We start from the raw sequence: 26,651 nt of genomic DNA on the forward strand, positions 1-26,651 counted from the left end.
GTAATATGTGCACTGCAAAGAATGTGTTATTATGAACAAACATTCCGATGTTCTAAATGGTCAATGAGCATCTGACAATGCAATTTAATATGTGGCTTCTAAAATGTGTGATTGTAATAGAATGGTTTGGGCACTTTGAATGAAAAAAATCAGCACATAATTTAAATATGTTGTTAAGTCATTTACACAGACTGTAAGAGTTTTGGTTTGATATGTCATCTTGATGCACATGTGAAAGGGCTCTAAGTTTCCTGATGTTTTACATCATGTACTGAAAAAGCAGGGTATGTGCGTGAAAGTGTTTTGTGTGCTCTCACATTGTGTACTTTTATCCCCAAGGGCTAGATTAGCTCTAATTTGGCACACAAAGGTATTATGTCAGAAATCAGACTTCTGGAATATACAATTGGTATGTGGCCTTTGTACAATTGTTATTACTATTTTTATTGCATCTATTCATATTTTAATACTACTATTTGACAAAGGGTATGCTAAAAGATCACACTGTTTTATTATGTTGGGAGTTGGGTGGTTCAGGTAACATGATTAAATATATATGTACTCTTACCATAAATATTTTATAAAAGCTACCAGCAGCCTTGGTGTTCATTAATACTGGCGATTATACGCCCAGTGGTGCATTCATGTAATTATGTTGGATTGTAATCATTTCAATGTCTCAACCTGCAGTAAAGTGTTGAGAAAATTAAGATGGTTCTTTATGTTATCAAATAAACTGTGTATGCATCATGCACTGATGAAATAATAGTAAATATCTGTCAAAATTAATCTGTGAGTAGACTGTTAGGTGTACTCCTTAGATCCAGCAAAAAACAAGGCCCTCATTCCGAGTTGTTCGCTCTGTATTTTTCATCGCATCGCAGTGAAAATCCGCTTAGTACGCATGCGCAATGTTCGCACTGCGACTGCGCCAAGTAACTTTACTATGAAGAAAGTATTTTTACTCACGGCTTTTTCAACGCTCCGGCGATCGTAGTGTGATTGACAGGAAATGGGTGTTACTGGGCGGAAACACGGCGTTTTAGGGGCGTGTAACTGAAAACGCTACCGTTTCCGGAAAAAACGCAGGAGTGGCCGAAGAAACGGTGGGAGTGCCTGGGCGAACGCTGGGTGTGTTTGTGACGTCAACCAGGAACGACAAGCACTGAACTGATCGCACAGGCAGAGTAAGTCTAAAGCTACTCTAAAACTGCTACGAGGTTTGTGATCGCAATATTGCGAATACATCGTTCGCACTTTTAAGAAGCTAAGATACACTCCCAGTAGGCGGCGGCTTAGCGTGTGTAACTCTGCTAAATTCGCCTTGCGACCGATCAACTCGGAATGAGGGCCCAAGTGTTTTTGCAAGAGATACAGTAGGATTTTTTTTTTAAATTACCCCCTATCTATCAAAAAGTTAACAATGGCTATAGCACTGGAAATTAAATAAACAAAAACATTAAAACAAGAGAGTAGATTGTATGGGGATGACTATTTAATTACCAGGTATTGCAGAAATACATGAACTGCCTCAATCATACTTCTATTATCGCCGTGTCAGGAGAAAACCATTGAAACACCCTTGTTATTTTTCAATTTAGAAAAAAAATAAATGTTATTTTATATCTATTGTTAAACATGTTTTTCTCGCTTAGAGGAACTAAAAGCGGAATCCAGATGAATCAAATAGGCAGCTGTGTATCACTTAGCTTTTTCAACAAGTTTACATTGCTAAACTATGGCGATAGGTAATTTTCTGTCATTGCAATAAGCAGTGAAGGAAAAATAGTATATCAGCTTACAGCTTATAGTCCTTAGTTACATTATATAAAATCTGTCTAATTGAATTACCTACTTGGATAGTCATGCACAGAGCTATGATATGGGGTGTGCATGAAACAGAGTTAAACTGGTAGGGAAGCCGTTTCCATGAGAAGACAAAGCAGCCCAGTTATTCATGCCAGATTGGAAAACCAGCCTACTCAGCATCAGGTCTGGTCCTCCAAGAGGTGTGAAGGGGTGGGGGCAATAAAATGTTTGGGTAAATGCTGAGTTTCACTGTGCCTCACCAGGTTGAAGGGTACAAGGTTAATAGTGTAAACATATAGTGGAAGTACTTGTGGCATTGCAAGTGTCAGCCATTGACTGTTCTTGCATGCTGGTGCCAGTGTATTATTGCACTTGTAATGCCACCTTCCTGGCATCACCCCGTCACCCTCTCCCATTACCCTCTGCCTCTCCATCATGCCTCTCTATCACCCATTGTCTCTCCGTCTCCTACTATCTCTCTTTCTTACACACTGCTTCTCCCAGTCATCCTCTGCTTCTCCCTGTTAACCACTGCCTCACCCTCTGCTTTTCACCCACTGTGTCTCTCCGGTGTCTCCATCTCCCCATCACCTGCTCTCTCCTGTCACCGTATCCTCTTCCCTTACTCTGATTCTCCCAGATGTCATCCTCTGCCTCTCTCTGTTACCCTCTTCCTGTCACCCACTGCCTCTCCCTGTCACCCCCTCCCCGTCAGCCACTTCATCTCCCCGCAACCTTTTCCCTGTCACCCACTGTCTCTGTCTCCCACTATCTTTCCCCATCACCCTCTGCCTCTGTCACCTACTTCCTCACCCACTGCCTGTCACCCATTGCTGCTTTGCATCATCACTATCTTCCCATTATCCTCTCTCTCCTGTCACTCTTTGCCTCTCCCAGGCAACACAATTGCCTCCCCCAGTCATCACCCTCTACCTGTCACCCTCTGCCTATCCCTAAAGCCTTCTCCCTATTGCGTTCTGCTTCTCACTTTCACTCTCTGCCTCTCCCTGGCATCACCCACTGCCTCTTCGCATCATCTTCTCTGGTCACCCTCTGTCACCCACTCCATCTCCCAATATCTCTCCCCATCACCCTTTGCCACTACCCGTCACCCACTGCCTCACCCTCTGCCCATCACTCTCTGCCTCTCTCCATCACCATGTCTGCCTCTACCTAACATCTTCTTCCTGTCACTCATTGCTTCTTCCAGTCACCCTCTGCTTCCCCATGTCACCCACAGCTTCTCCCCGTCACCCTTTCCCCATTACCCACTGCCTCTCTCTGTTACCCTCTGCCATGTGTCATATTATGAACTTGGGGTGGGGCAGAAGAGGGGATGTAAACCATGTTTTTGCACCTGGGCCTACCACTCACAAGTACGCCCAGTGCTACATTCAACATTCAATTTTTATCTGTCCTGTTCATTACTAACCACATTGTAGCAGCCACTGTTTTTGCTTTAGTCCTCAAAACTAAACCCTCTTCATGTGGATTTCTACAAATTATAATGATATTTTATAACTAAAACATAATAATGATTGTGATAATGATACTAAGTAAAAAAAATATAATCATTTAAAAAAGCTAGAAATGATGGGGGGTCTAACAGTGCAACATGGTAAACCTGACTGCTTGTTTTTGTCAACGTAAGCCCTGCTTCAGAGCAGCTGTAACACTTTCTCTTGTTTTCTAAAATAAATATTACCCATTCTGTAACATTTATGTTTATTTTACAAGTGGTCGATAATGGAAAGAACTTTCTGCTACAATAAATAGTTGAAAGCAATAACCATGCCGTCTCTTACTTACTGAACTAATTGGCTGTAATGGCTCACCTAACCCCTTTGAAATGAGTTAAACAAAGAAACCTGTTAAAATGTCTCCTCTCACTGCATAATTGTTAGGTGAATCATATCTTGTCATAATATAAAATGTATTATTTGGCTCACATTTTAACAGCTCGAAATTAAACTAGTTACTTTTCTAGACGGTGAAGCAAAAAAAAATTTCTATAAAACAAAATCTCTGTATTTTCATTCATATGGCTGTAGTATTATCAAACCTTCAAGCTGATCATTCTGTACATATATGACTTATAGACAGTGATTTCATTCAATATGTACAGTCTATATACAGTATGATTTTGTAGTGCTGGTATTGAGAAACAGAAATTAGTGAAATTATTTCAGAATGACATAAAATAAGTATCTGTATGCTTATCCGGAGTATGGAAACTACCATAAATCTTGAATCAACTTATAACTTTAGGTGAGTACTGACTTGCTGACACCTTTTTACTGCCCTTTTTTCTCACAGAAAAAAATGCTTATATATAGGTTTGAGTAACAGCCACATGATAGCAGATTGCGTAGCATCCATAATGCCTCCACTATGCTTATCCTCAGACACATATCTGGTTACAAAAGCACAAGCATTTTTAAGGGGACTTAGCTTCAAAAGCTGTGCCATGGGAGACAGAGAAGCTTAGGAGATTTATCATGGGACATCCGTCTAGTTTACCATGCCTGTGTTTTCTAAGCCTGAGAATCAAAGACATACATCCAACATATAGACACGAGCCCGCCAGGATTCTCCCGTCTTTGCTGTGACACACCAGGTTATCTCCTGACTGCTGCTTGGATCCATTCAGGTTATTCAGGACCACACTCAAGGCTGTGCCGTTCAGCATCTTATACAGCTCTGCTGGGAGCCTTCTCCCATTAAGGGTCCAGAACAGGTCCTCTGCTTTCAGGTTTAAGTCAGAGTCCACTAAGCAAGCTGCTGTTAGTGATGATCCTATCATTAGGGTTGGGTCTTGTGGGGTTATTACAGCTGGATCTGTAGAAAAAATGTGAATAAACACATTACAAAACTGTGTGAAGATGTGTTAGGGGGGTTTTCAGAGGATTTGGAAAAGCATGCACAGATTTCAACAGTTTCAGCAGAGTGTAGATTCTCTTTACTTGCCAACAGCTTCCAATGGTGTGCTTTTTGTACGGTCTTGCCGCAAAGCAGTGCATATAAACCAAGCTCAATAAACATGTAATAAAAAAAAAAACAATTGTGACACTTAAAATAACGGTAGCTCTATTGTCCCCTGTCACAATAAAAATGCAGAATTTCAGGAGAAAAGACCATGCGGACCAATGAGGTGACTCAAATGTGATATTACTGTAGGTAGTACTTTTATATATATATATATATATATATATATATATATAAATATATATATATATATATATATATATATAAAAGTATACATTGAAGTAACATTTATACATACTATAAAATTATACTGAGCAGCTGATTGGTTGCCATGGGCAACTTCTCCACTGTCTCACTTCTCCACTCTTTCCAATGCTTCATGAATAGACCCCTCTGTATTAATGTATACACTATAACAGATAATGAAAATGGTGGTTTGCTAATATTTCTTCGCAGTGCGGTTAAATAGGCATAATTGCGGCTTAAGAAACACACTGCATCCATGTCTGTTTTCCATATTTTATTTTGTTTAGCACTTACAAATCTGTCTTTTACAATTATTGGCAGCTGCTAGGACACAGATGTGGTGGTTTTCATACTTAAACACTGTATTATTTGATTTTAGGTCGACAAATTTAAAAATACATAGCTGTTTCTCTGAAAATACATATGATATTGCTAATGAAGGATTCTTATCACAAAGTATCTCAGAGATGGCTTTGCTCAGAAAGTTCACAGCTATGAAAAGATATTGGGAATATAAAAACAAATATTCATCCATGTTTAACAAAACCTTTTACAGGTTGTCTCTTACACAGAACTCAAAATGATTGTAAATCTCAGTAAATAATATAAGATGTGAATGCCAGCCTGCTACATAAATTCCTACACAATTCATAGTTGTTACAATGTGATTATAGATATTTATGTTATGATCACAGTATTATTACATGGACAATATTTCAACTGCAAGAAAGGACTAGCAGACTGGTAGACGATAGAGTAGCTGACTTTTATTGAAAATTAAACACTTCCAAGTGTCTACAGCTACTCACAAGCACAATTCCTTAGTTTGGAATAGGGAATGCAGGCTTGTGGTTCAAATGTGGTTATATTGTGGTTTATTATGCAAATTGAGTATAAAATACAGAATACAAGCAAATGATTTACACCATGTTCTTAAAGTTCTATCATAGCAAAGTCAACAAATGTGTATTAACAACTACTTAACCCAAATTCAGCTCACCAACTAAGCTACTTCCTAACCTATTTAGTGATGTAATACAGCTGTCAAATCAGATGACACACCATTGTTTAAATATTTCAGAAAAATACACAAGAATCATGTATGCTTCATGTATAAACATGTTCAAAAACCAAATTGAATTACAGGTAATTTGTTTCCTCAACCGTTAAAATATATTTCACATTTAACCCTTATTTCTTTTCTTCAGAGTTATGTAAAGGTTTCCAGTTTCCATAAACTCTTGTGACAAATTCAGTCTGAGTTCATAACACACAATGGGGCTCATGCAGGGTTGGAATTATTGTAAGCGAATCAAAAGAACGTTCTCACAAAAACAGCATACTACAACACATGTGATAAACCTCTGCATAGGCAGAATCTGCGGCTGTTCTCTGACAAAGCATCACCATCAGTGCACACTTGCACCTCACACCCACAGAGTGATGAAAACAAGGGAGTGCTACAATGCCATGCCCACTTCCCATTGGGTCTATTTGGCGCACTGGTCGACACCAACCCCAGTGACACCACAGATTGCAGTTAAAAGAGACAAGCCTCCTAACAGGTGTAATTGCAGATATTTGCAGGTCTGTATGGGCTGTAATTGCATAAAAACGTCTTCACTAAACTTTGCCTACATGAGAACAGCTCTTTTCACACAGTAGTTCCTCTTCAGTCGTAAGTATTAATGTGCCCAAATTGCTTATGAATCTGCACAGCGAACTTATGCAAGTTACATTATGCCAGAGGTTCTCAAATGCAAGGCACTCCAACGGTCCAGGGTTTCGGTATATCGTGGCTCAAAACAGATGGTTAAATCAAATTGACTGAGGTGCTAATTAAGTCACCTGTGGCCAAGCATGGATAAACGTAAAACCTGGACCGTTGGGGTGCCTTGAGGACCGCGTTTGAGAACCTCTGCTCTATACAAATGGACATAAGACCAACCTTGCATTAGCGCCAATAGGTCAGGTAACACCAGATGGAATCCACTGACCAATAGCTTACATAGCACTCTGTGCAGAGCTCTAATATGCTTTCTTATATTTGTGAATCTGCCTTTAACACACACACACACACACACACACACACACACACATATATATATATATATATATACTGTATATACTGTACATATATATATATATATATATATATATATAAACACTCACTTTTTCCACAGTTGAAAAAAGAATTAGACCAGCACTCACGTTTAGTAGGTGAAAGAAAAAAAGGGTTTTATTCCTGATAAGCCATCTGGATGTACCCCACTGCTACAGTTCGCCCGACAGCCGTTTCAACGCTCAATGGTCTTCATCAGGGGCAGCTGTCACTCTGTCCGGAGTTGCTTTAAATAACAGAGAGGGCGCCAGAAACTTTGAACAGGAAGCCCGGAAGCAGCGCGTCATAGCTGCTGTCCGATTCGCTCCTTCCTGCACGTGGGTTGTGTTGCTGTGGTACACAAACCCGGCTCTCTCCTTAGCAACCCGCTCCGGCAGCGTGACCATTGTGTAGTGCAGGCTGATCTGTATTCGCGTGCAGCGGCAGACAGGTGAAGTTGCTGCTGTCAATGTTCCCGGCCAAAGGCACACATGCAGAGTAGTTAACCCCACAGAGCGCCGACAGCATGGAGACACCGACAGCCCAAAATAATATAAATCATGAAACAATTGTAAAATATAAAGCAAGTGAACCAAACATTATCATCATGCATAGCAAAGGTATCAAACCACTCAGGGAATAATGATATCTAAATGCAACACACCACCATATTGGTGTGATATAGCCATGGTTAATAGCATCATGCATCAAAGGTACCAAACAGGAGTGACGTGAAAGGCCAATGCAAGCGCCATGTAATGTCAGGGACAGAACGAGGATGCTAATTCGTCACCTATAGGACAAATCTGTCCCTTGGTACAATACCCGGTATTCCCATGCCGTCTCCAAGCATGGTACTAGCTGGGCCCAACACTGCTTAATTGCCAAGATCAGACGGGATTGGATGGTTTCCAGTGTGGTATGATTGTGTCAGACAGATGTGTCCATATATATGTACCTCCCGTAGTGTCAGTGTCATCTCCCGTTTCACTGCCAAATCACATCATAGTCCTGTATGTTGGTGTGCAAAGAAGGCCACCACTATTGATACCAACAACTAAGCCGTAGAGAAAAAGGAGAAACATACACCGACTCCTTTGATACAACACCCAGTATTCCCACATTGTCTCCAAGTGTGGTACTAGCTAGGCCCATCACTGCTTAATTGCCAAGATCAGACGGGATCGGATGGGATCCAGTGTGGTATGGTAGTATCAGTCTCCACGGTGTGCAAAAGCAATGAGCTGTTATGCATGTCCAATAAGCAAACTGCAAGAGCCATATGTTGCTCAGACGGACAAAACAATCAAGCATTAGCAGGTGACATATGATTAAACATATCCATTTAGACAAGACATAAACATGACACACGGCGGTGTCTCAGAAAAGTAAACCAAAAGGGTAGACTCTGTGCGATGTTGTACAGAGTCAAAGGAAGCATCCCAAACGGAATTCCTCATTGAGCCCGTTAGGGGCCAGTGTTTGTAATCTATCAATCCATTGGTGTTCTCTTTGCAGTAAGATTTTGTTGCGGTCACCACCCCTTTGTAGTGGTGGGATTTGATCCAAGATACAACACTTGAGTTGATTGATAGTGTGTTTTGCCTCCATAAAATGTCTGGCCACAGGTAAATTTGTAAAGTCACTTGAAGTCCCACCCTGGGTAATGCTCTTTTTGATTGTTGAACGATGCTGGCTTAAGCGCTCCTTTAGCATCCTTCTGGTCTTTCCAACATAAAGCAAATTGCATGGACATTTTAGCACGTAGACTACAAATTTGCTGTTGCAGTCAAGTCTCTGTTTAATGGTATATGTCTTGTTATCCTGAGGGTTAATAAACCGATTGCCAAGTAGCAAGAATGGACAGTTTGGACAACCCGCACAGAGTCTACCCTTTTGGTTTACTTTTCTGAGACACCGCCGTGTGTCATGTTTATGTCTTGTCTAAATGGATATGTTTAATCATATGTCACCTGCTAATGCTTGATTGTTTTGTCCGTCTGAGCAACATATGGCTCTTGCAGTTTGCTTATTGGACATGCATAACAGCTCATTGCTTTTGCACACCGTGGAGACTGATACTACCATACCACACTGGATCTCATCCGATCCCATCTGATCTTGGCAATTAAGCAGTGATGGGCCTAGCTAGTACCACACTTGGAGACAATGTGGGAATACTGGGTGTTGTATCAAAGGAGTCGGTGTATGTTTCTCCTTTTTCTCTACGGCTTAGTTGTTGGTATCAATAGTGGTGGCCTTCTTTGCACACCAACATACAGGACTATGATGTGATTTGGCAGTGAAACGGGAGATGACACTGACACTACGGGAGGTACATATATATGGGCACATCTGTCTGATACAATCATACCACACTGGAAACCATCCAATCCCCTCTGATCTTGGCAATTAAGCAGTGTTGGGCCCAGCTAGTACCATGCTTGGAGACGGCATGGGAATACCGGGTATTGTACCAAGGGACAGATTTGTCCTATAGGTGACGAATTAGCATCCCCGTTCTGTCCCTGACATTACATGGCGCTTGCATTGGCCTTTCACGTCACTCCTGTTTGGTACCTTTGATGCATGATGCTATTAACCATGGCTATATCACACCAATATGGTGGTGTGTTGCATTTAGATATCATTATTCCCTGAGTGGTTTGATACCTTTGCTATGCATGATGATAATGTTTGGTTCACTTGCTTTATATTTTACAATTGTTTCATGATTTATATTATTTTGGGCTGTCGGTGTCTCCATGCTGTCGGCGCTCTGTGGGGTTAACTACTCTGCATGTGTGCCTTTGGCCGGGAACATTGACAGCAGCAACTTCACCTGTCTGCCGCTGCACGCGAATACAGATCAGCCTGCACTACACAATGGTCACGCTGCCGGAGCGGGTTGCTAAGGAGAGAGCCGGGTTTGTGTACCACAGCAACACAACCCACGTGCAGGAAGGAGCGAATCGGACAGCAGCTATGACGCGCTGCTTCCGGGCTTCCTGTTCAAAGTTTCTGGCGCCCTCTCTGTTATTTAAAGCAACTCCGGACAGAGTGACAGCTGCCCCTGATGAAGACCATTGAGCGTTGAAACGGCTGTCGGGCGAACTGTAGCAGTGGGGTACATCCAGATGGCTTATCAGGAATAAAACCCTTTTTTTCTTTCACCTACTAAACGTGAGTGCTGGTCTAATTCTTTTTTCAACTGTGGAAAAAGTGAGTGTTTGTATCAATTACCAGGACCTTGCACCAGCAAATTTTTGTTATAGGACATAGAGTGCTGTCATGTTGTTATATTTTATATATATATATATATATATATATATATATTTATACAGTATATACATGCAGTGTTTGAAGGACGGCACTCATAGGACTTCATGTGGAAGAAAAAAAGACTACCAAGTCTATTCACGTTGTTCAACGTTTCAGTGTTGCCACCTTTATCAAGAACTTCATCAAGGTGGCAACACCGAAAAGTTGAACAATGTGAATAGACTCGTAGTCTTTTATTCTTCCACATGAAGTCCTAAGAGTGCCGCCCTTCAAACACTGCATATATGGGGGTTCATTCAACCCGGGATGGCACCAGGACAGGTAAGATTCTACAGAATTTGAGAGCTGGCATTTCTATTTGAATTTATTATTATTAGAATTATTATTATTATTACTATTATTACTCAAATTTGTCTTCACTGCAGATAGTATTAAAAATGAAACATCTTCAAACAGCACTGTTTTTATAAATGCATATATTATAGAGTAGAAAGCCTTCATTTATGTATGTGGCGATCCAATATTGTAAAAGTAACCCTTAATCCAGGTCTTGATTAAGGTTTGTGGGGGCCCCGGGTGAACTAGATTGTGGGGGGCCCCACCAACAAAATTGCATTTAGGAAATAGACACCTGTACATCTCTGCAGTAGCCACCATGGGGACCTTTGTGCTAACACCGCACTCCCGGCAGATGATGAGGCCATTTAGCAGAGTGGACCCCCTATGGGGTTTCTAGCTGGACTGTGTGACATTTGGCTGCCGGAAGGAGGTAAGGCGTGTTTCCTGCCTTCGGATGATCATGATGCAGCAGCAGTGGGTGCGCTGCCACTCACTGCAGTAAATGATTAGTGGGAGCTGTCCAGCCGCAACGCTGATGCAAGTAGGTGGGCTTCCCAGAACTCAACTGGTTGGTTACAGTGCCTTCGGCAACGGGATTGGGTAAAAACCGGAACGGTCTAGAGACCCCAGAATGCCGGACCGGATTCCTGCAGCAATCACGTGCAGTTAAGCCTCTGAACACAGTGCCTTTTTCTGAGCTTTACCCGAATGCATATGTATGCTCATACTGTACGTATTAAAACGGTCCACAGAAGATGTCTGAAATATCTGCTGTGGACTCACAGCACAACAAGCCCTTGGAAAGTGTCCACATGCAGAAAGCTCATGAAAACATAAAATTCCAAAGCTTGTGTCCTTGGAGAAGTCCCCAAATAAGGCTGGAGGGAGGGGATCTCTTGAAGAAGAGGCTGCAGTCAGGAAGACAGTCCTTAATATAGAATGTCTAACTCAAACTGTTCCCTTTCCCTGCTGTCCCACTGGCTAGCTAATTTAGTTAAGCCAACTGCCCTCAAATGCCTCAGGTCAAATGTCCTTCTGTAATCCTCCTAACAAGTGAAAATCTTTAATTTGGAGTATTTGTTTTCTAATCTTGAAATAGATTAATATAATTGAAATTCACTTTTCAAAGTAAATAAGGCTTACAGTGGGATGCCTAAAATTGCAAGATAACAGTGTGTCTTGATTTTCTTATAATACATATATGAAGGATATACTATAAGTTTATATGACTACAAATATACATTTATGCACAAAGACATACTTATCCTATACAACAGACATGTATCGTAGGTTTCCATGAAAAAAAATCTCATAAAATAACTAAAGGGTCTATTAACTAAGCCTGGGAGAGAGATAAAGTGCCAACCAATCAGTTCCTGTCATTTTTCAAACACAGCCTGCAACGTGGCAGTTAGTAGCTGATTGGCTGGTACTTTATCTCTCTCCAAGGTTTAGTGAATAGACCCCTAAACCTACTAAATTAATGAGTATTGTTTATATTGATAAACTGGTTAACAAACCTCTGGAAATATGAACTGCTTATAATATATGATAAATATGTATGCATGCTAACAGGCTCCAGGGTGTTTTTTTAATCAAGTTATTCTATTACAATATGGTATTGATTAAACATGTTTTATTTCTGTACCTCTTCTCCTTGTTTTGTGTTGTTTACCTCAAAAATAGTTTTAATGCCAAGGTTCTTCTTATTTTACCTTGAATCAATTTTCGTTTATTCAAAGGTCCATATAGCTCAATAAATATTCTGTATCATTTTGTAGTTTAGTCTGCCATCTGTTGGTGTTACAGAATGCTTGCATCCTCTAAAATCTTTTTTCCTTAAAACAGTAACTTTAGTTTTATTGAGACACAATATCAATATCCCTTTAATCCATTACCATTTAGTCAAAAAGAAAAATAGCTGAACACATAAATTAATTAGGACTTTTCTGTAAAGGTTCTTCCATACAAGAATGTTTGTAGTGCATACTGCATTGCAAATGGAACTTGATGTGAGACAACTGAACAACGCACAGGCATTGGAATAATTGATTATTAGTATTATCGCTGTTGATTTGTAAGGCGCCATATTGCTCCACAGCAGCAGACAGTGTGAAAAGCAGGGGTGTAGTAGGGTATGTCGGTGGCCGGGCTCCGGCGACCAGCATACCGGCACCGGAATCCCGACCGCCGACATACCGACAGATGGGAGAGTGCAAGTGAGCCCCTTGCGAGCTCGCTGCGCTCGCCGCACTGCGGGCATGGTGGCGCGACCACGCTATCTATTCTCCCTCCAGGGGGGTCGTGGACCCCCAAGAGGGAGAAAAGATGACGGGATGACGGCGGTCGGGATGCCGGCGTCGGTATGCTGGTCTTCGGGAGCATGGCCACAACAAACAGAAGACCACCCGAAACGCAGAACATATATAAAACAGGAACATACAAGGTAAGCAGTATAAATACAGATGTGAAAACAAAGTGTAGAGCGTGCCCTGCTCATGAACGAGTTTACAATATTTGTAAGATGGCATGTCAGAGGCAAAAGGAGCGATGCTTGGAGTGAAAATTGGTATCATGACTAGAGCTGGGCTCTATTCCACCCTATGCCAGCCTAAGTAATGTGAAAAGCATGCATGTACAATTTTTCATTGTATTGATGTGTGGTGTAGAGGTGCCTCCTGATGCTGGTCAGAGCTGTGCTAGTGTGCAGCAAGGGGTCCAATGACTCAGGGGGTCATTCAGAGATAACCGCAGATATGTACCCAGATCTGTGTTCATTTCTGCACATGCTGGGGACCGTCCAGCACAGGGCAAGGCCGCCCAGCATGTGTGAGGCTGCCTTCCGATGTGTACGCAATCTAATTGCAGACACATCGGAATTAAGGTTGACCCCTGGAAGCACAGTCTGGCTGCGCAGTCAGGCGGTCGGCAGCCGGCCCGAAAATGGTCTCGGCCTGCCCCCGTTTGCCCTGCCCCCCAACGCCATCTCACCTTCCCGCAAACTCTTGCTGCTGTCAATCACACTGCGCTGCGGGCCACTGATGCGTCAGGTCTGAATGGCCCCCTCAGTCGCTAATCAAATTTCACTTTGGCCACTTATATTTAGGACTATTTAATTTTTGTTTTTATTGCTCATCATTTTACATGATTACCAATAGTGCAGTTTTAGAACATTTTCAATTAAATAAATCTGAAAGACACCAACATCTTCCCACCAACCTTATCTACAAGAACATATTTCTGGATTTCTCTGTTTTCTCTTTTTTTCTACAGAAGTTGGTCTCTATTTAAAATAGTGTTTATATAATTCCAATTCATTGTAAATGAACCAATGTCAGGTTGTACACAGGGTCTAGATCTACAAAAAGCTAAGAATGGACAGAAATATAAAACTTTTCTTACACTGCATAAAAATAAAGTGCTCCAGGATCACAAGACAAAATAAAATAAAATACTGCTTCAAGTTGTTTACATTCTGGGGAAACATACTGGTTAATGTAGGTCTACATGACAATTTACAAAGCAACTAAAGCATATTTCCATCTACAGGTCTTCTTATTTCAGATCCTACCCAAGTAGACTCCACACAGGAATCTTTTCTCTCTATTTACATAGTCAAATGCAGTTAAAGGTTTCAGACAGCTTGATTTTACAAGACAAGGTCACAGCTAGGGATAAAATAGTCATGTCAAGAAATTGCCCTATATGGAGAGTAATTTCATTTGGCAGGAATACTAAGTGTCCTTCAAAATAAGGTATCTGCATATTACGCCTTCCACATGTTTATTTTCTTCTGCTGATTTTAGATCACCCTTTCACTTCCAGAGAGTTCAGAATTAATAAAGAGCTAAAGAGAAGTGGGATCTCTGATTATTTGTAAAGGACAAATAAATAGTATCCTACGCCTTACTTAGCTTTGTACTCAGGCAAAGGCTGCAGTTTCACATTTCTTATCATATCAATATTTAAAACTAACTGGTACTAATTGCTATATTAATTAGTGGATGCTTAACCATCTCCTACATTATCAATTAATTAACTAAGCCTATATAGCTGCAACAATAGAGCATTTTGTAAATATGATGACAATTTTAAATGGTGATTTTATAAGATTGGGATCAAAACAAGCACAATAATCTGCATAGCACATCCACATTTATTCTGTGATGTGTAAATGAAGTAAGTATCATGAAAGCTCCATACTTACATTTGCAATTATGCAATAATTCTTTAAGGTTAGTGTTTTAGTTATGTGTCAGAGCCCTGGTCAGAAAACCTTTAACAACTGTTCCAGAATTATCAGTCCCTCACTGTTTTGGTTAACCAATTACCAGGTGCAGAGTCTGGGTAAGTATGGAATTACAGTAATTTGCTACAGACAATTTGTGTATCTTCATCTTGCCACTAGGTGGCACACAATAGAGCTATCTTGACATAAATTTAGGAAGGGATTGAATTGTTGCGTGTTCAGAAGCTATATCTCCAAAGATTTGTTCCTAACAACATGGAGATATTCTACTGATATTTTCATGTTTATGTAAGTTTATAGAATTCACACTCAGGTGGGGTAATGGAAGTTGTGACCGAGGATTCCACTTATTTAAAATAAGGTAGGATTAGATAATATTTAATTTGTGTATTTAATGTTTTATTACATTTGTGTACAGCAGGCATTCCCAACCTCAGTCCTAAAGGCACACTAACAGTGCAGGTTTTATCCAGGCTTCAGCACAGATGGTTAACTTAAAATAACTGAAGTAGTAATTACATCACCTGTGCTGCCTCAAACATAGATATCATTAAAACCTGGACTGTTAGTGTGCCTTGAGGACTGAGGTTGGGAATGCCTGCTGTACACAAATGTAATAAAACATTAAATACACAAATTAAATATTATCTAATCCTACCTTATTTTAAATAAGTGGAATCCTCGGTCACAACTTCCATTACCCCACCTGAGTGTGAATTCTATAAACTTACATAAACATGAAAATATCAGTAGAATATCTCCATGTTGTTAGGAACAAATCTTTGGAGATATAGCTTCTGAACACGCAACAATTCAATCCCTTCCTAAATTTATGTCAAGATAGCTCTATTGTTGGGAATGTCTGGTATAAAGAATATATATATATTCTAGTTTGGCGTAATGTTAATAGCGACAGCAATATTCTGCAATTGCCAACTGCTATCTCATGTCTAACCTGTAATCAATCACATGGCATTTCTCCAATTGTTGAATACTTAGGGTGGCCATACACTGTGCAATGATCATCCTCATAAGCCAAATATCGGTTGATCGGGCTGGTAATTGCTGTGTATGGCCGAAACCAAGAACTAATTATCGGTCATGAGGAATATTCAGAATGCTCAACAAATGCGATATAATTGGCGTTCATAGAGAGACCAATTATCTGACAAGAGTGTGGCAACGTCAGATAATTGCTCTGTCTGTCTGATGGTGAGTTTTATCTCAAAACGTATGGCCAGCATTTTCATTATAACATTGTAGATGCATAACACATAAAGGAATCTTTGAGACATCTGCATTCATTTCAGTATTCACAAAATGTAATGAAACTGTACCACACTCCACATCCATCCAAATCACATACAGTATCTGTATCCAGTCCACCCAGACAGCCATGTTTCTCATGTGCTACTGTATACTTGTCATCCACAAGGTCTTTCACTCACTCTACAAGGAAATCTAAGTTATGCACATGTTACAATCAGTAAACCTATTTCCCAAAGAACACATTCTATATTTCTGGTAGGGCGTGGCCCTTTTGATGCTCAAAAATCAAGGTAATTCAAACTGGGAGAAATAAGGTGTTTTACTTCTTCTCTATGAATATCTGAAACTCATAGTAAAGCTAACCTTTACATAGATATTTGTCCAGAGGTATGTGATAAAACTATTATATAACTTATAGATGACTGTAAAACAAGGAGAGACATTGATGACCAATGCATAGTAAAAACAAAGCTGTAAAATGACTGAGGACACAAGTTTGGATGAGAAGCCAAATTAGAGAATGTCAATTATTTGAGGGACCATGGAAATGCTAAAGAGTGGAGCTGGTTTTCTTACAACAGTTGTTTCTGTATTACCTAGCATAACTACATATGTAAAATGAGGCATGCATGAATTACTTAGTAAAGCAGAAAATAAATGCAGTGCCACAAAATAGAAAAAGCCAAGCTTGGGTGGCCTGTCAAATCAAGATATACCTAGTGTGCTTTAGAGTTCCATGTCAGATCAGATGCCCTTGTTGTTTGGCAAAACACTTTAAAATACAGTACAATTAAGAGACAGTGTGTGAAAGAAGTTAATATTATCCATATAATGCCAATCCCCACCATGCAACATTCAATTCCAGAATAATAACTGCATGCCAACAATATACATCTCCAGGCCAATATTATACATCTCAGTACCACCACATAATATAATAACACAAACAAGATGAAATATACCATGTGATAGTCCAAATATAATAAGACAAAGAGGGCCGGACTGGCCAACAGGGATACAGGGGAAACCCCAAGTGGGTCCAACTGCCTGAGGGCCCACCCTCTCCTCTAAGGATTAAGGGGGACATGTACTAAGCAGTGATAAAAATGGAGAAGTGAGCCAGTGGAGAAGTTGCCCATGGCAACCAGTCAGCTGCTCTGTATACTTTTATAGTATGCAAATTATAAATGTTATGTCAGTGCTGACTTTTATCACTGCTTGGTACATCTCCCTCTAAGGTCCAGACTGTGCACTTAAATTGTAGATTATGCATATGTTACATTATACTGCACAAGATTATGGTGTATCATCTACGGTGCATTGATGTTATTCATCTGTTATATTGTCCTGCATGTAGTATCAGTACTTACTATACATATTTATATTTATAAGGGGACCAGACCAAGATAATAGTTAGCCAAGCCTCTGTGGTGACTGGCCACACACATTTTGGAGGCTGACCACACCCCCAAGCATGGCCTCTACCACTGCATTCCCCCAGTGAACCATTCATGTCCCAGTCCAACATTGCCTGGTTTGCATACAATTCTACCAATTCTCCTGTTTACTTTAGGTCCATTTGCTGGGATTCAGGGGTTGGTTGGGCTTACAGTTATTTTTATATTCTTTTTTATGTCTGTTAATATCGATGACCTCTGTTTCTTTTTTGGGTCTGGGTCGTTTGTCTCTTTCAGTCCCTTATACTCCCTGGGTTTATACTTTTGTTGCAAGCTGTACGCCTTATTACAGGCTCAGCTGTATGTGGGCTATTCAGTCTCCTTCTGCCTTTCGTTAGTTTCAGTGCTTCCTATCCAGAGAATGGTCTTCTCTTCACCTCTATCCTCCTTTCTCTTGCTTTTTCTTTTCTACCCCTCCTGGTTCTTATTTCTACCTACAATTCTACTATTTGTACACACTCTTATGATTATTTATGTATGGGACTGTGTTCCCTTTGTTCATCTCTTTGTGGTGCTGGTGGCTCATGTTTCTTTATACTTGTATATATAGCTTATCTCTTACAAGAACCAATGTTTAAAGAACCACTGTTTAAAAAATAATGCTAAATAAAAGACATTATCAACTGTGTAGTGACTGGAACAATCCGCCATGACCTAATTTGCACAATACAGCAATTTAGAATGTGTGTGTTCACACCCCTGATTAGGCCTGATTGGTAACTATAAGCAACAGTACATTTTACTAGTGCACCAATTTTCATAACTATCCTCAACTGGTTATCAACTTGCTAGTTGATAACCCCTTCTGCTGACCCCACCCAGCTATACTTACCCTGTGCCAGAAATGTTTATTTTCTCCTGGTCTGTTCCATCTCTGATGTGGCGGTGGGAGCCATTGGGGGGAAGTGTGTGGGGGGAGAGGGGGCATGCCAGAGATGAAACAGGTATTGCATATTAGCACATTATTATATAGATCTCGTACTTCACAATCAAATGTCATGATCTTAGAGGTCCCACTGCCCTCTCAGAAAGGTGGTATAGTCTCATTGGTGATGGGTTTGAAAAGGGAAGGCATACAGAAGATACAGTTTTAGTTGGTTGGACAAAAGTCTAACTTGTTCAATAATGCTGGGAATTATTATACACAGGTGGCAACAGTACACATTGTGCGAGTGCATAGTAAATTTCAAAGGATCTGAATTAGGTTAGCCTAGAAGTGGATTGGATTCAGACCTTTATGACCTGTGTTCATTATAATACCCTTTTCAACTTTAAAATAGTCACCCCCCAGGCAGTAATTAATACATCCTCTTCCTTGAAGTATTCATCCATATGTCTGTCAAGGTTCAACATTAGTTACCATCTCAAGACATCTCACAGTTATTAATGGGTTGTAAAATATGGTAAAATGCACATGGTCACCCCTCTGTTAAGGATTTCAGTCAGCTAAGACTAGGCCTTATCTCTCCACAGGCTGACCGATGCTGTTACATTAACATGTCAGTGAGACAGTTCACTTGAGAAGTAAAACACATTAAACTACCCTGCCTGTAGGATAATTGTCTCAATTCAACTGCAATTAGTTTTGTTACCAAAGTGTTATTAACCCTGACACTATGAGCGCTTATGTCACATGGACAGCTGAAATAACTCAGCTTTTTTATATCTAATGGTGCATTGCTAGTATAGCAGCAGAGCTGTTTAATATTAAATAACACTATGAGTAACTTAGTTCCTTAGCTACTATAGGACAGGCCAGCCATGCTGTAAAATGCTTCATTTCTAGTGTATTATCCAATATGCCTTTCCAAAATGTAACAGAAAATGTTCTGGCGCATATGATATAAAATAAGCTAGGCAAACGTTATTTCCTATAGGTGTGTATTTATTTAATGCTATTATTTGCTGTACAAGTAAAAATAATGGAACAGAAGATTTTATTTTCCTGGAAGTCTCTAGAGAAGTATGTCCAGATAGAGACAGATGATCTATATGTTCAGATGCATAGATTAAAAAAGCACTGTTGCATCATCAAGCCATTGGCTGTCACATTCATAACTGAGTCGCTCAAATTACCATTTATTTACATCTAATTTAATGCACATTACAAAAAGCTGAAATATATACTGTTACTGTAACAAATAACACATTTTAAGAATTAAATAGAAACATACCATGCAGTATACACATAAAACTGTCTGGGAAGTAAACATTTTTGTCTCTGCACTTCTACATGTGTCCATATTTCAACATGAAAACCTGATTTATTTCTACACGTATCAAGTTACCTACACTCTTTAATGCACAATAACACAACAAAACAACAATATAAAGAATGGCAACACTAAATTGAAACTATATTGTCATGCATAAATCTACTTGTGTACCAAACCTCCTGTGTCTGCACCTCAGTAGGATTTGTGTTCAGCAAGGGTGGGCTATGGTATCTCCAGGTTCCATATCCAGATTTGGGTAAGGACCCAGTAATGCCAGTCCTCGAGATGGTGACACAGAATTTCAGACCCCTCACACACACCCACACTTTCAGATCACATCAGTGGTGGTAGTTCTGTCCCTGTTGTTCCATGTAACAGATTTTGGCACACAAGGCATCTTTGACTTCTCTTCGCAGATAATATATCTCTAATCTTGAGTAGATCTAGGTTGGCACTATCCAGTTTGTGAACAGTTGCCAGCAACAGTCATTATGTTATTAAGAGCTGATACCATCTTTTTGCTCAAATGCATAGTCTTCCAAAACACCAATTTCTGCGTATAAGGAGAAATTACAGTAGCATTGATCAATTGAATATGATAGCAAAGCTAGGTAATATCACAGGGGATTGGCAAATACTAACTAGTGCCGTTATGATGCTTACAAGTTTGCATTGGATAATGGGATATGCTAGTTACTGCACATAGACCTTTCCACTTCCAGGACTACATTTTGAAACTATGCAAATCCAGAAAAGTTCAAAACGTCATTGCATAATTATAGGTTGGTGTTTTTTGTATTGATTCTATTGTTTATTATCGGCTAATTGCATAATTAAGAATTCATTGAATAATTAATTAATTATCGACTTACATGATCCAAAACAGCATGGATATACTGGTGGTAGATCATGCCAAACGAATCTTATTGCATATTTGTCTTCCGTACTAGAGGATGCTGGGGTCCATATTAGTACCATGGGGTATAAACGGGTCCCTTGGGAGCCATGGGCACTTTAAGAGTGGGCTGGCTCCTCCCTCTATGCCAGTGACTTGCGGTGGGGTGAGGCAGGGGAGGCAGAGCCTTTCCTGTCATACTTACGTTTGTGCCAAAGGTTTGACTGTATAAAGTATATGAAAAATACCAAGAATATGTTTGAAATATCTTCTTTGCATTATTCTAATCATTTTTATAGCCCAAACTCTGGAGTAAAAAGTCGATGGCAGGTGAGGCAGTGCCTCACCTGCCTAACCTTTCCGCACATCTGTAATGAAAGCTCACCAAACTTCCAGGATTTTCTACTGCTGCACCGCTGTATAATGACCAGATGTACCCCTTGGGTCATATATTGCGTGTAAATCCGTCTCTGATGCCAGCCAATGCCTCCTGAGCCAATTAGCTCACCGCACGTCTCTGCTCTATGCCCCTCCTACCAGACTCAGTTTAGAAAATGTGCCCGGTGGAGCCGGTCACAGTTAGGGGAGCTCCTAAGAGTTCTTTTAGTTTTATTGTTTTTTGAAAGAGTTAGGCACAGGGAGGCGGCTGGCAACAGCCTCTCTGCTTCATGGGACTTAGGGGGGAGTAGTGTCCCAACCCAGAGAGGTTAATGGCCCCTCTCTCCGCTGACAGGACACTGAGCTCCTGAGGGTGTTGATCGCAAGCCCCCGAGTCGGCCGCTCAATCGGCGCTCCGGAGGGCTCAGAGGTACAATTGTGCGGCGCTGTGAGGGGTGCCCTGGCCCAGCGCAATACCCTTCACACTGGTCACTATGGCTATCAGGGGCTCTGTACTGCTGCTAGCAACATTTTACCTCAAGCCAGTATAAAATCAAAAGTGCGGGAAGACGCGCTATTACAGGGGGCGGAGCTTCTCCTCAGAATCCAGCACTCACCAGCACCATTTTCTCCCTGCAGATTACAGCAAGAGATGCTGACAGGGAGCACTGACCCTCCACTTAACTCCAGCTATACTGTACGGTACCAGGGGGTTAAAGAAGGGGGGGATGTTATTCACTGTTATAATTTATTACTGTGTAATCTATTGAGGTTACTCAGTCAGCACCAGTCATGTAACTGCCTACTGGGGCGCTGTGTGTGCTAGCTCCTTATACTCTGTCTCTCTCTGAAGGTACTTTGGAGGAAACTGTGTCTGACATTTTCCTGAGTGTGTGTGTGTGTGTATATTTCTCACATTACCATGTCTAGGGACTAGGGTTTCTTGTGCAGCAGAGTGTGTATCTTCTCCAGAAGAGTATATTCCATGTACTCAGGAATGTAATATACTGTCTCAGCCCTCTGAATCCGAACCCCAGTGGGTGGCTTCTCTTAAGGGAATGATATCCCAGATTTCATCTAGGATAGCTCATAATGAGACTGAAACACAGGTTTTGAAAAGATCTGTGGAGGTTTTGTCATATTCTGCTCCAGCTACCTCATCCAAAACCCCGGATGTACAGTATATCATAAAAAGCGTGCTTTTGCCCAAATAATGCAAGTCGACACGGATACCAACACTGATTCAGAGGACGGCGATGGTGATATACGGGGGAAAGAGGCATCCCTTGCTAAGAGGGTGCAACTCATGATTGAGGCTATTAGGGATGTTTTACACATTACTGATAAGGTTCCTGAGCAGGTGGAGGAGGCTTATTTTACTGACAATAAAAAGCCTCCCTTCCCTTCCCTGCATCTAAGGAATTGAATGTATTGTTTGAAAAATCCTGGGGGGAAAAATTCAGATCCCTAAAAGGGTTCTCATTGCTTTTCCTTTCCCTGAGGAGGATAGAAAAAAGTGGGAAAACTCGCCGGTTCTAGACGCTTCTGTTTCTAGGTTGTCTGAAAAAGTGGTTTTACCTGTCCCTGGGTCACCGCTTTGAAAGAGCTGGCCCACCGCAAGATTGAGACTACACTCAAATATTTATACACAGCAAATGGCGTAGCTTTAAGACCCGCTATTGCTTGTGCATGAATTTCTAAAGCCTTTGTAAAGTGGTCAGGCACTTTACTTGAGGATTTAGATTCTATGGATAGAAGTGACATTTAATTATTTTTATGTCACATATAGGATTCTGCAGGTTTCATGGTGGAAGACATGAAGGACCTTGGACATCTGAATGCAAGAGCTTTTTCCATGGCTGTCTCGGCATGAAGGGGACTCTGGCTGCGCCAATGTTTTGCGGACGCGGAATCCAAGAAGAGTGTGGAGAATATTCCCTTCATAGGTCAGGCTCTGTTTGGGGAAGCGTTAGATGCATGGATCTCCACGGCAACTGCTGGTAAGTCAACTTTTCTTCCCTCTGCTGCACCACAGATTAAGAAATCATATTCTACGTCTGCGATGCAGTCCTTTCGGACCGCTAAAGCAAAAAAGTCCATATCCCCATCCACTTTCTTTAGAGGTGGCCGGGGGAAATCCCGAAAACCTACACCCACAGGTTCCCAGGAACAGAAACCTGGTTCTGCTTCCTCAAGATCCTCGGCATGACGGTGGACCCCCCAGCCTGGAGATCGGGCAAGTGGGAGCAAGACTAAGAAATTTCAGTCATGTCTGGGTGTCCTCCTGCCTGGATCCCTGGGTACTGGAAATTGTTACCCAGGGACACAGATTGGAGTTTCAAGAACTCCCGCCTCACAGATTCTTCAAATCAGGCTTGCCAGCTTTGCTGACAGAAAGTGCTATCCTACAGGAAGCCATTCAAAAGTTACTGAGGTAAAATGTCATTGTTCCAGTTCCACCTCAACTGCACCACAAGGGTTGTTACTAAAACCTGTTTGTGGTACCGAAACTGGATGGTTCGGTAAGACCAATTTTAAACCTAAAGTCATTGAACCCCTACTTGAGGGAATTCAAATTCAAGATGGTGTCTCTGAGAGCAGTGATCTCCGATCTGGAGGAAGGGGAATTCCTGGTATCCCTGGATATCAAGGATGCATACCTTCACATCCCAATCTGGCCGCCTCACCAGGCTTATCTCAGAATTGCGCTACTGGACTGTCACTATCAATTCCAGGCGCTGCCATTTGGCCTCTCCATGGCACCAAGAGTGTTCACCAAGGTGATGGCGGAGATGATGCTACTCCTCCACATGCGGGGTGTGAACATAATTCCTTATCTGGATGACCTACTAATAAAAGCGTCTTCCAGGGAGAAGTTGTTCCAGAGCATTGCTCTCACAACTCAACTACTCCAGGATCATGGATGAATCCCGAACCTTCTAAAATTGCATTTGGAGCCGACAAGTAGACTGTCCTTCCTGGGGATGATCCTCGACACGGAAGTACAGAGGGTGTTTCTGCCAGAGGAGAAAGCGTTGGTGATACAAACAAGGTTCCGGGATGTCCTGAAGCCAGCCCGTGAATTGGTTCATCAGTGCATTTGCCTTCTGGGGAAGATGGTTGCCTCATACAAGGCTCTACAGTATGGAAGATTTCATGCACAGTCTTTCCAACTGGATCTCCTGGAAAAATGGTTGGGATCTCATCTGCACATGCACCAGAGGATACGTCTGTCACCGAAAGCCAGAATCTCACTCCTCTGGTGGCTGCAAACTTCTCACCTACTAGAGGGCCACAGGTTCGGGATTCAGAATTGGATCCTCCTAACCACGGATGCAAGTCTCAGAGGTTGGCGAGCAGTCACCCAGGGGGAAAAATTCCAAGGAAGGTGGTCAAGTCTGGAATCCATCCTTCCGATAAACATTCTGGAACTAAGGGCCATGTACAACAGTCTTTTACAAGCGACACACCTTCTAAAAGATCAGGCCATTCAAGTTCAGTCGGACAATGTAACGACAGTGGCATACATAAACCGAAAAGGTGGAATGAAGAGCAGAGCTGCAATGTCAGAGGTAACAAGAATCATCCTCTGAGCGGAAAAGCACGCGGTGGCACTGTCAGCAATCTTCATTCCGGGAGTGGACTACTGGGAAGCAGACTTTCTCAGCAGACACGATCTCCATCCAGGAGAGTGGGGTCTCCACCCAGAGGTGTTCGCAGAGGTGACAAGTCTTTGGGGCGTACCTCAAATAGACATGATGGCCTCACGCCTCAACAAGAAGCTTCGGAGGTATTGTTCCAGGTCGAGGGACCCACAGGCAGTGGCGGTGGACGCCCTGGTAACTCCGTGGGTGTTGAAGTCAGTGTATGTGTTTCCTCCACTTCCACTCATTCCAAGGATTCTCAAACTAATAAAGAGAACAAGAATTTCCAATTGTAAAGCGCAACGAAATTTGCTGCACTATATAAAAAAACTGTTAATAAATAAATAAATAAGACTTCAGGCGATCCTCATTGCTCCAGACTGGCCCAGAAGAGCTTGGTATGCGGATCTTCTGGATTTACTGCTGGAAGATCCAAGGCCTCTTCCTCTTCGAGAGGACCTTCTGCAACAGGGGCCGTTCGCTTATCAAGACTTACCGTGGCTACGTTTGACTGCATGGAGGTTGAACGCCAGTTTTTAGTTGGGAAGGGCAATACGAACAAAGTGTAGCGAACCCGGCTCCGACCATCGCTTGGGTGGCAGCGCGTGTAGCGAACCCGGCTCCGACCATCGCTATGCTGCTGCTCCTGGGCCGGGCTCGTTGACGAGACCTTTGTCCGAGGCCAGAGAGAGGTTGGGATCTCATCTGCACATGCACCAGAGGATACGTCTGTCACCGAAAGCCAGAATCTCACTCCTCTGGTGGCTGCAAACTTCTCACCTACTAGAGGGCCACAGGTTCGGGATTCAGAATTGGATCCTCCTAACCACGGATGCAAGTCTCAGAGGTTGGGGACTTAAACAATACATCATTTTAAGAGCGTTACAAGCTGGGTGAACTAGTCATTTTACAATTATTTTTGTTACATTGAGTTGCATTATTTAGTCTCTATGCCTGCTTATGCAAGTAATGCGTGTAACATTGTAGTTTCAATTCTATTAAACAACTTATATTTTGAAAACATAGTAGATGCTGATTTTTATGTATGTGTTATACAGAATCTCCACAATGCCAAGCATCAGACAACATATCCAAACCTGCTCAACAACAATAGGAGAAAATCATAAATTGTTATTAAATCTGCACTTACCTCATATAGTACAGGCACAAGTGTTACCATTACCGCTGTATTATCGTATAATGCCGCTAGAATCATATACTCTACAGTTCAAATAAAAAATCAGCTCTGCCTAGTAATTTATTATGTGCAGTGGCGTAATTTCCGTTTTGCTCCTACATAAGGAAGCTTTCGCATTTCTGCGTGCTGTAACTCTACTTTTTGTGGCTTTCTCGCTGATGTCTTTCATGTGTGTTTTCATGTGTTAAACACTTCCATCTACTAATTTCTCACTAAGGCTCGAGTGATGACATAGGATGGTAGGTTTATATACTACTGCTGACAGGGAAAAGTGGGGGCAAAAGACATTGCCATATAAATATCTGAACACATAGGACAGATAAAACTTTCCCCTACTAAGATAATCCAGTCTGCGGTCATCAACGTCCCTTGCATCACCACCAAAAGTACTGTAGATGATTAAGCATATGAATACAGAATCCTAAAAGTAAGACCAATGGAAAGACCAATAGAAATGTTGGATTGTACAGAATTAGAGATGTGTAGCGGGCACTTTTCGTGTTTTGGTTTTGGTTCTGGTTCCATGCTCGTGTTTTGGATCTGGATTGGTTTTGCCAAAACCATACTTTCGTGTTTTCGTTTT

General features: G+C 41.4%; 1 protein-coding gene and 4 pseudogenes across 4 annotated transcripts in view; 2 read left to right on the forward strand and 3 right to left on the reverse strand.

The window, feature by feature from the left end:
* Positions 1-26,651, reverse strand: part of CRLF1 (cytokine receptor like factor 1) — a 129,151-nt gene that overhangs the window by 66,814 nt on the left and 35,686 nt on the right. For all 4 annotated transcript variants that reach the window (XM_063928873.1, XM_063928947.1, XM_063929101.1 and 1 more), the window contains exon 2: positions 4,369-4,647. In XM_063928873.1, coding sequence (XP_063784943.1) covers positions 4,369-4,647 — 279 coding nt within the window. The remainder of the gene's footprint in view (positions 1-4,368; positions 4,648-26,651) is intronic.
* On the reverse strand, positions 7,955-8,074 carry LOC134945008 (5S ribosomal RNA; annotated as a pseudogene).
* On the reverse strand, positions 8,239-8,358 carry LOC134941659 (5S ribosomal RNA; annotated as a pseudogene).
* LOC134936943 (5S ribosomal RNA) lies at positions 9,218-9,337 on the forward strand (annotated as a pseudogene).
* Positions 9,502-9,621, forward strand: LOC134943348 (5S ribosomal RNA; annotated as a pseudogene).

This window comes from Pseudophryne corroboree, chromosome 1 (genome assembly GCF_028390025.1).
Source record: "Pseudophryne corroboree isolate aPseCor3 chromosome 1, aPseCor3.hap2, whole genome shotgun sequence".
In the NCBI taxonomy this organism is placed as follows: Eukaryota; Metazoa; Chordata; class Amphibia; order Anura; family Myobatrachidae; genus Pseudophryne; species Pseudophryne corroboree.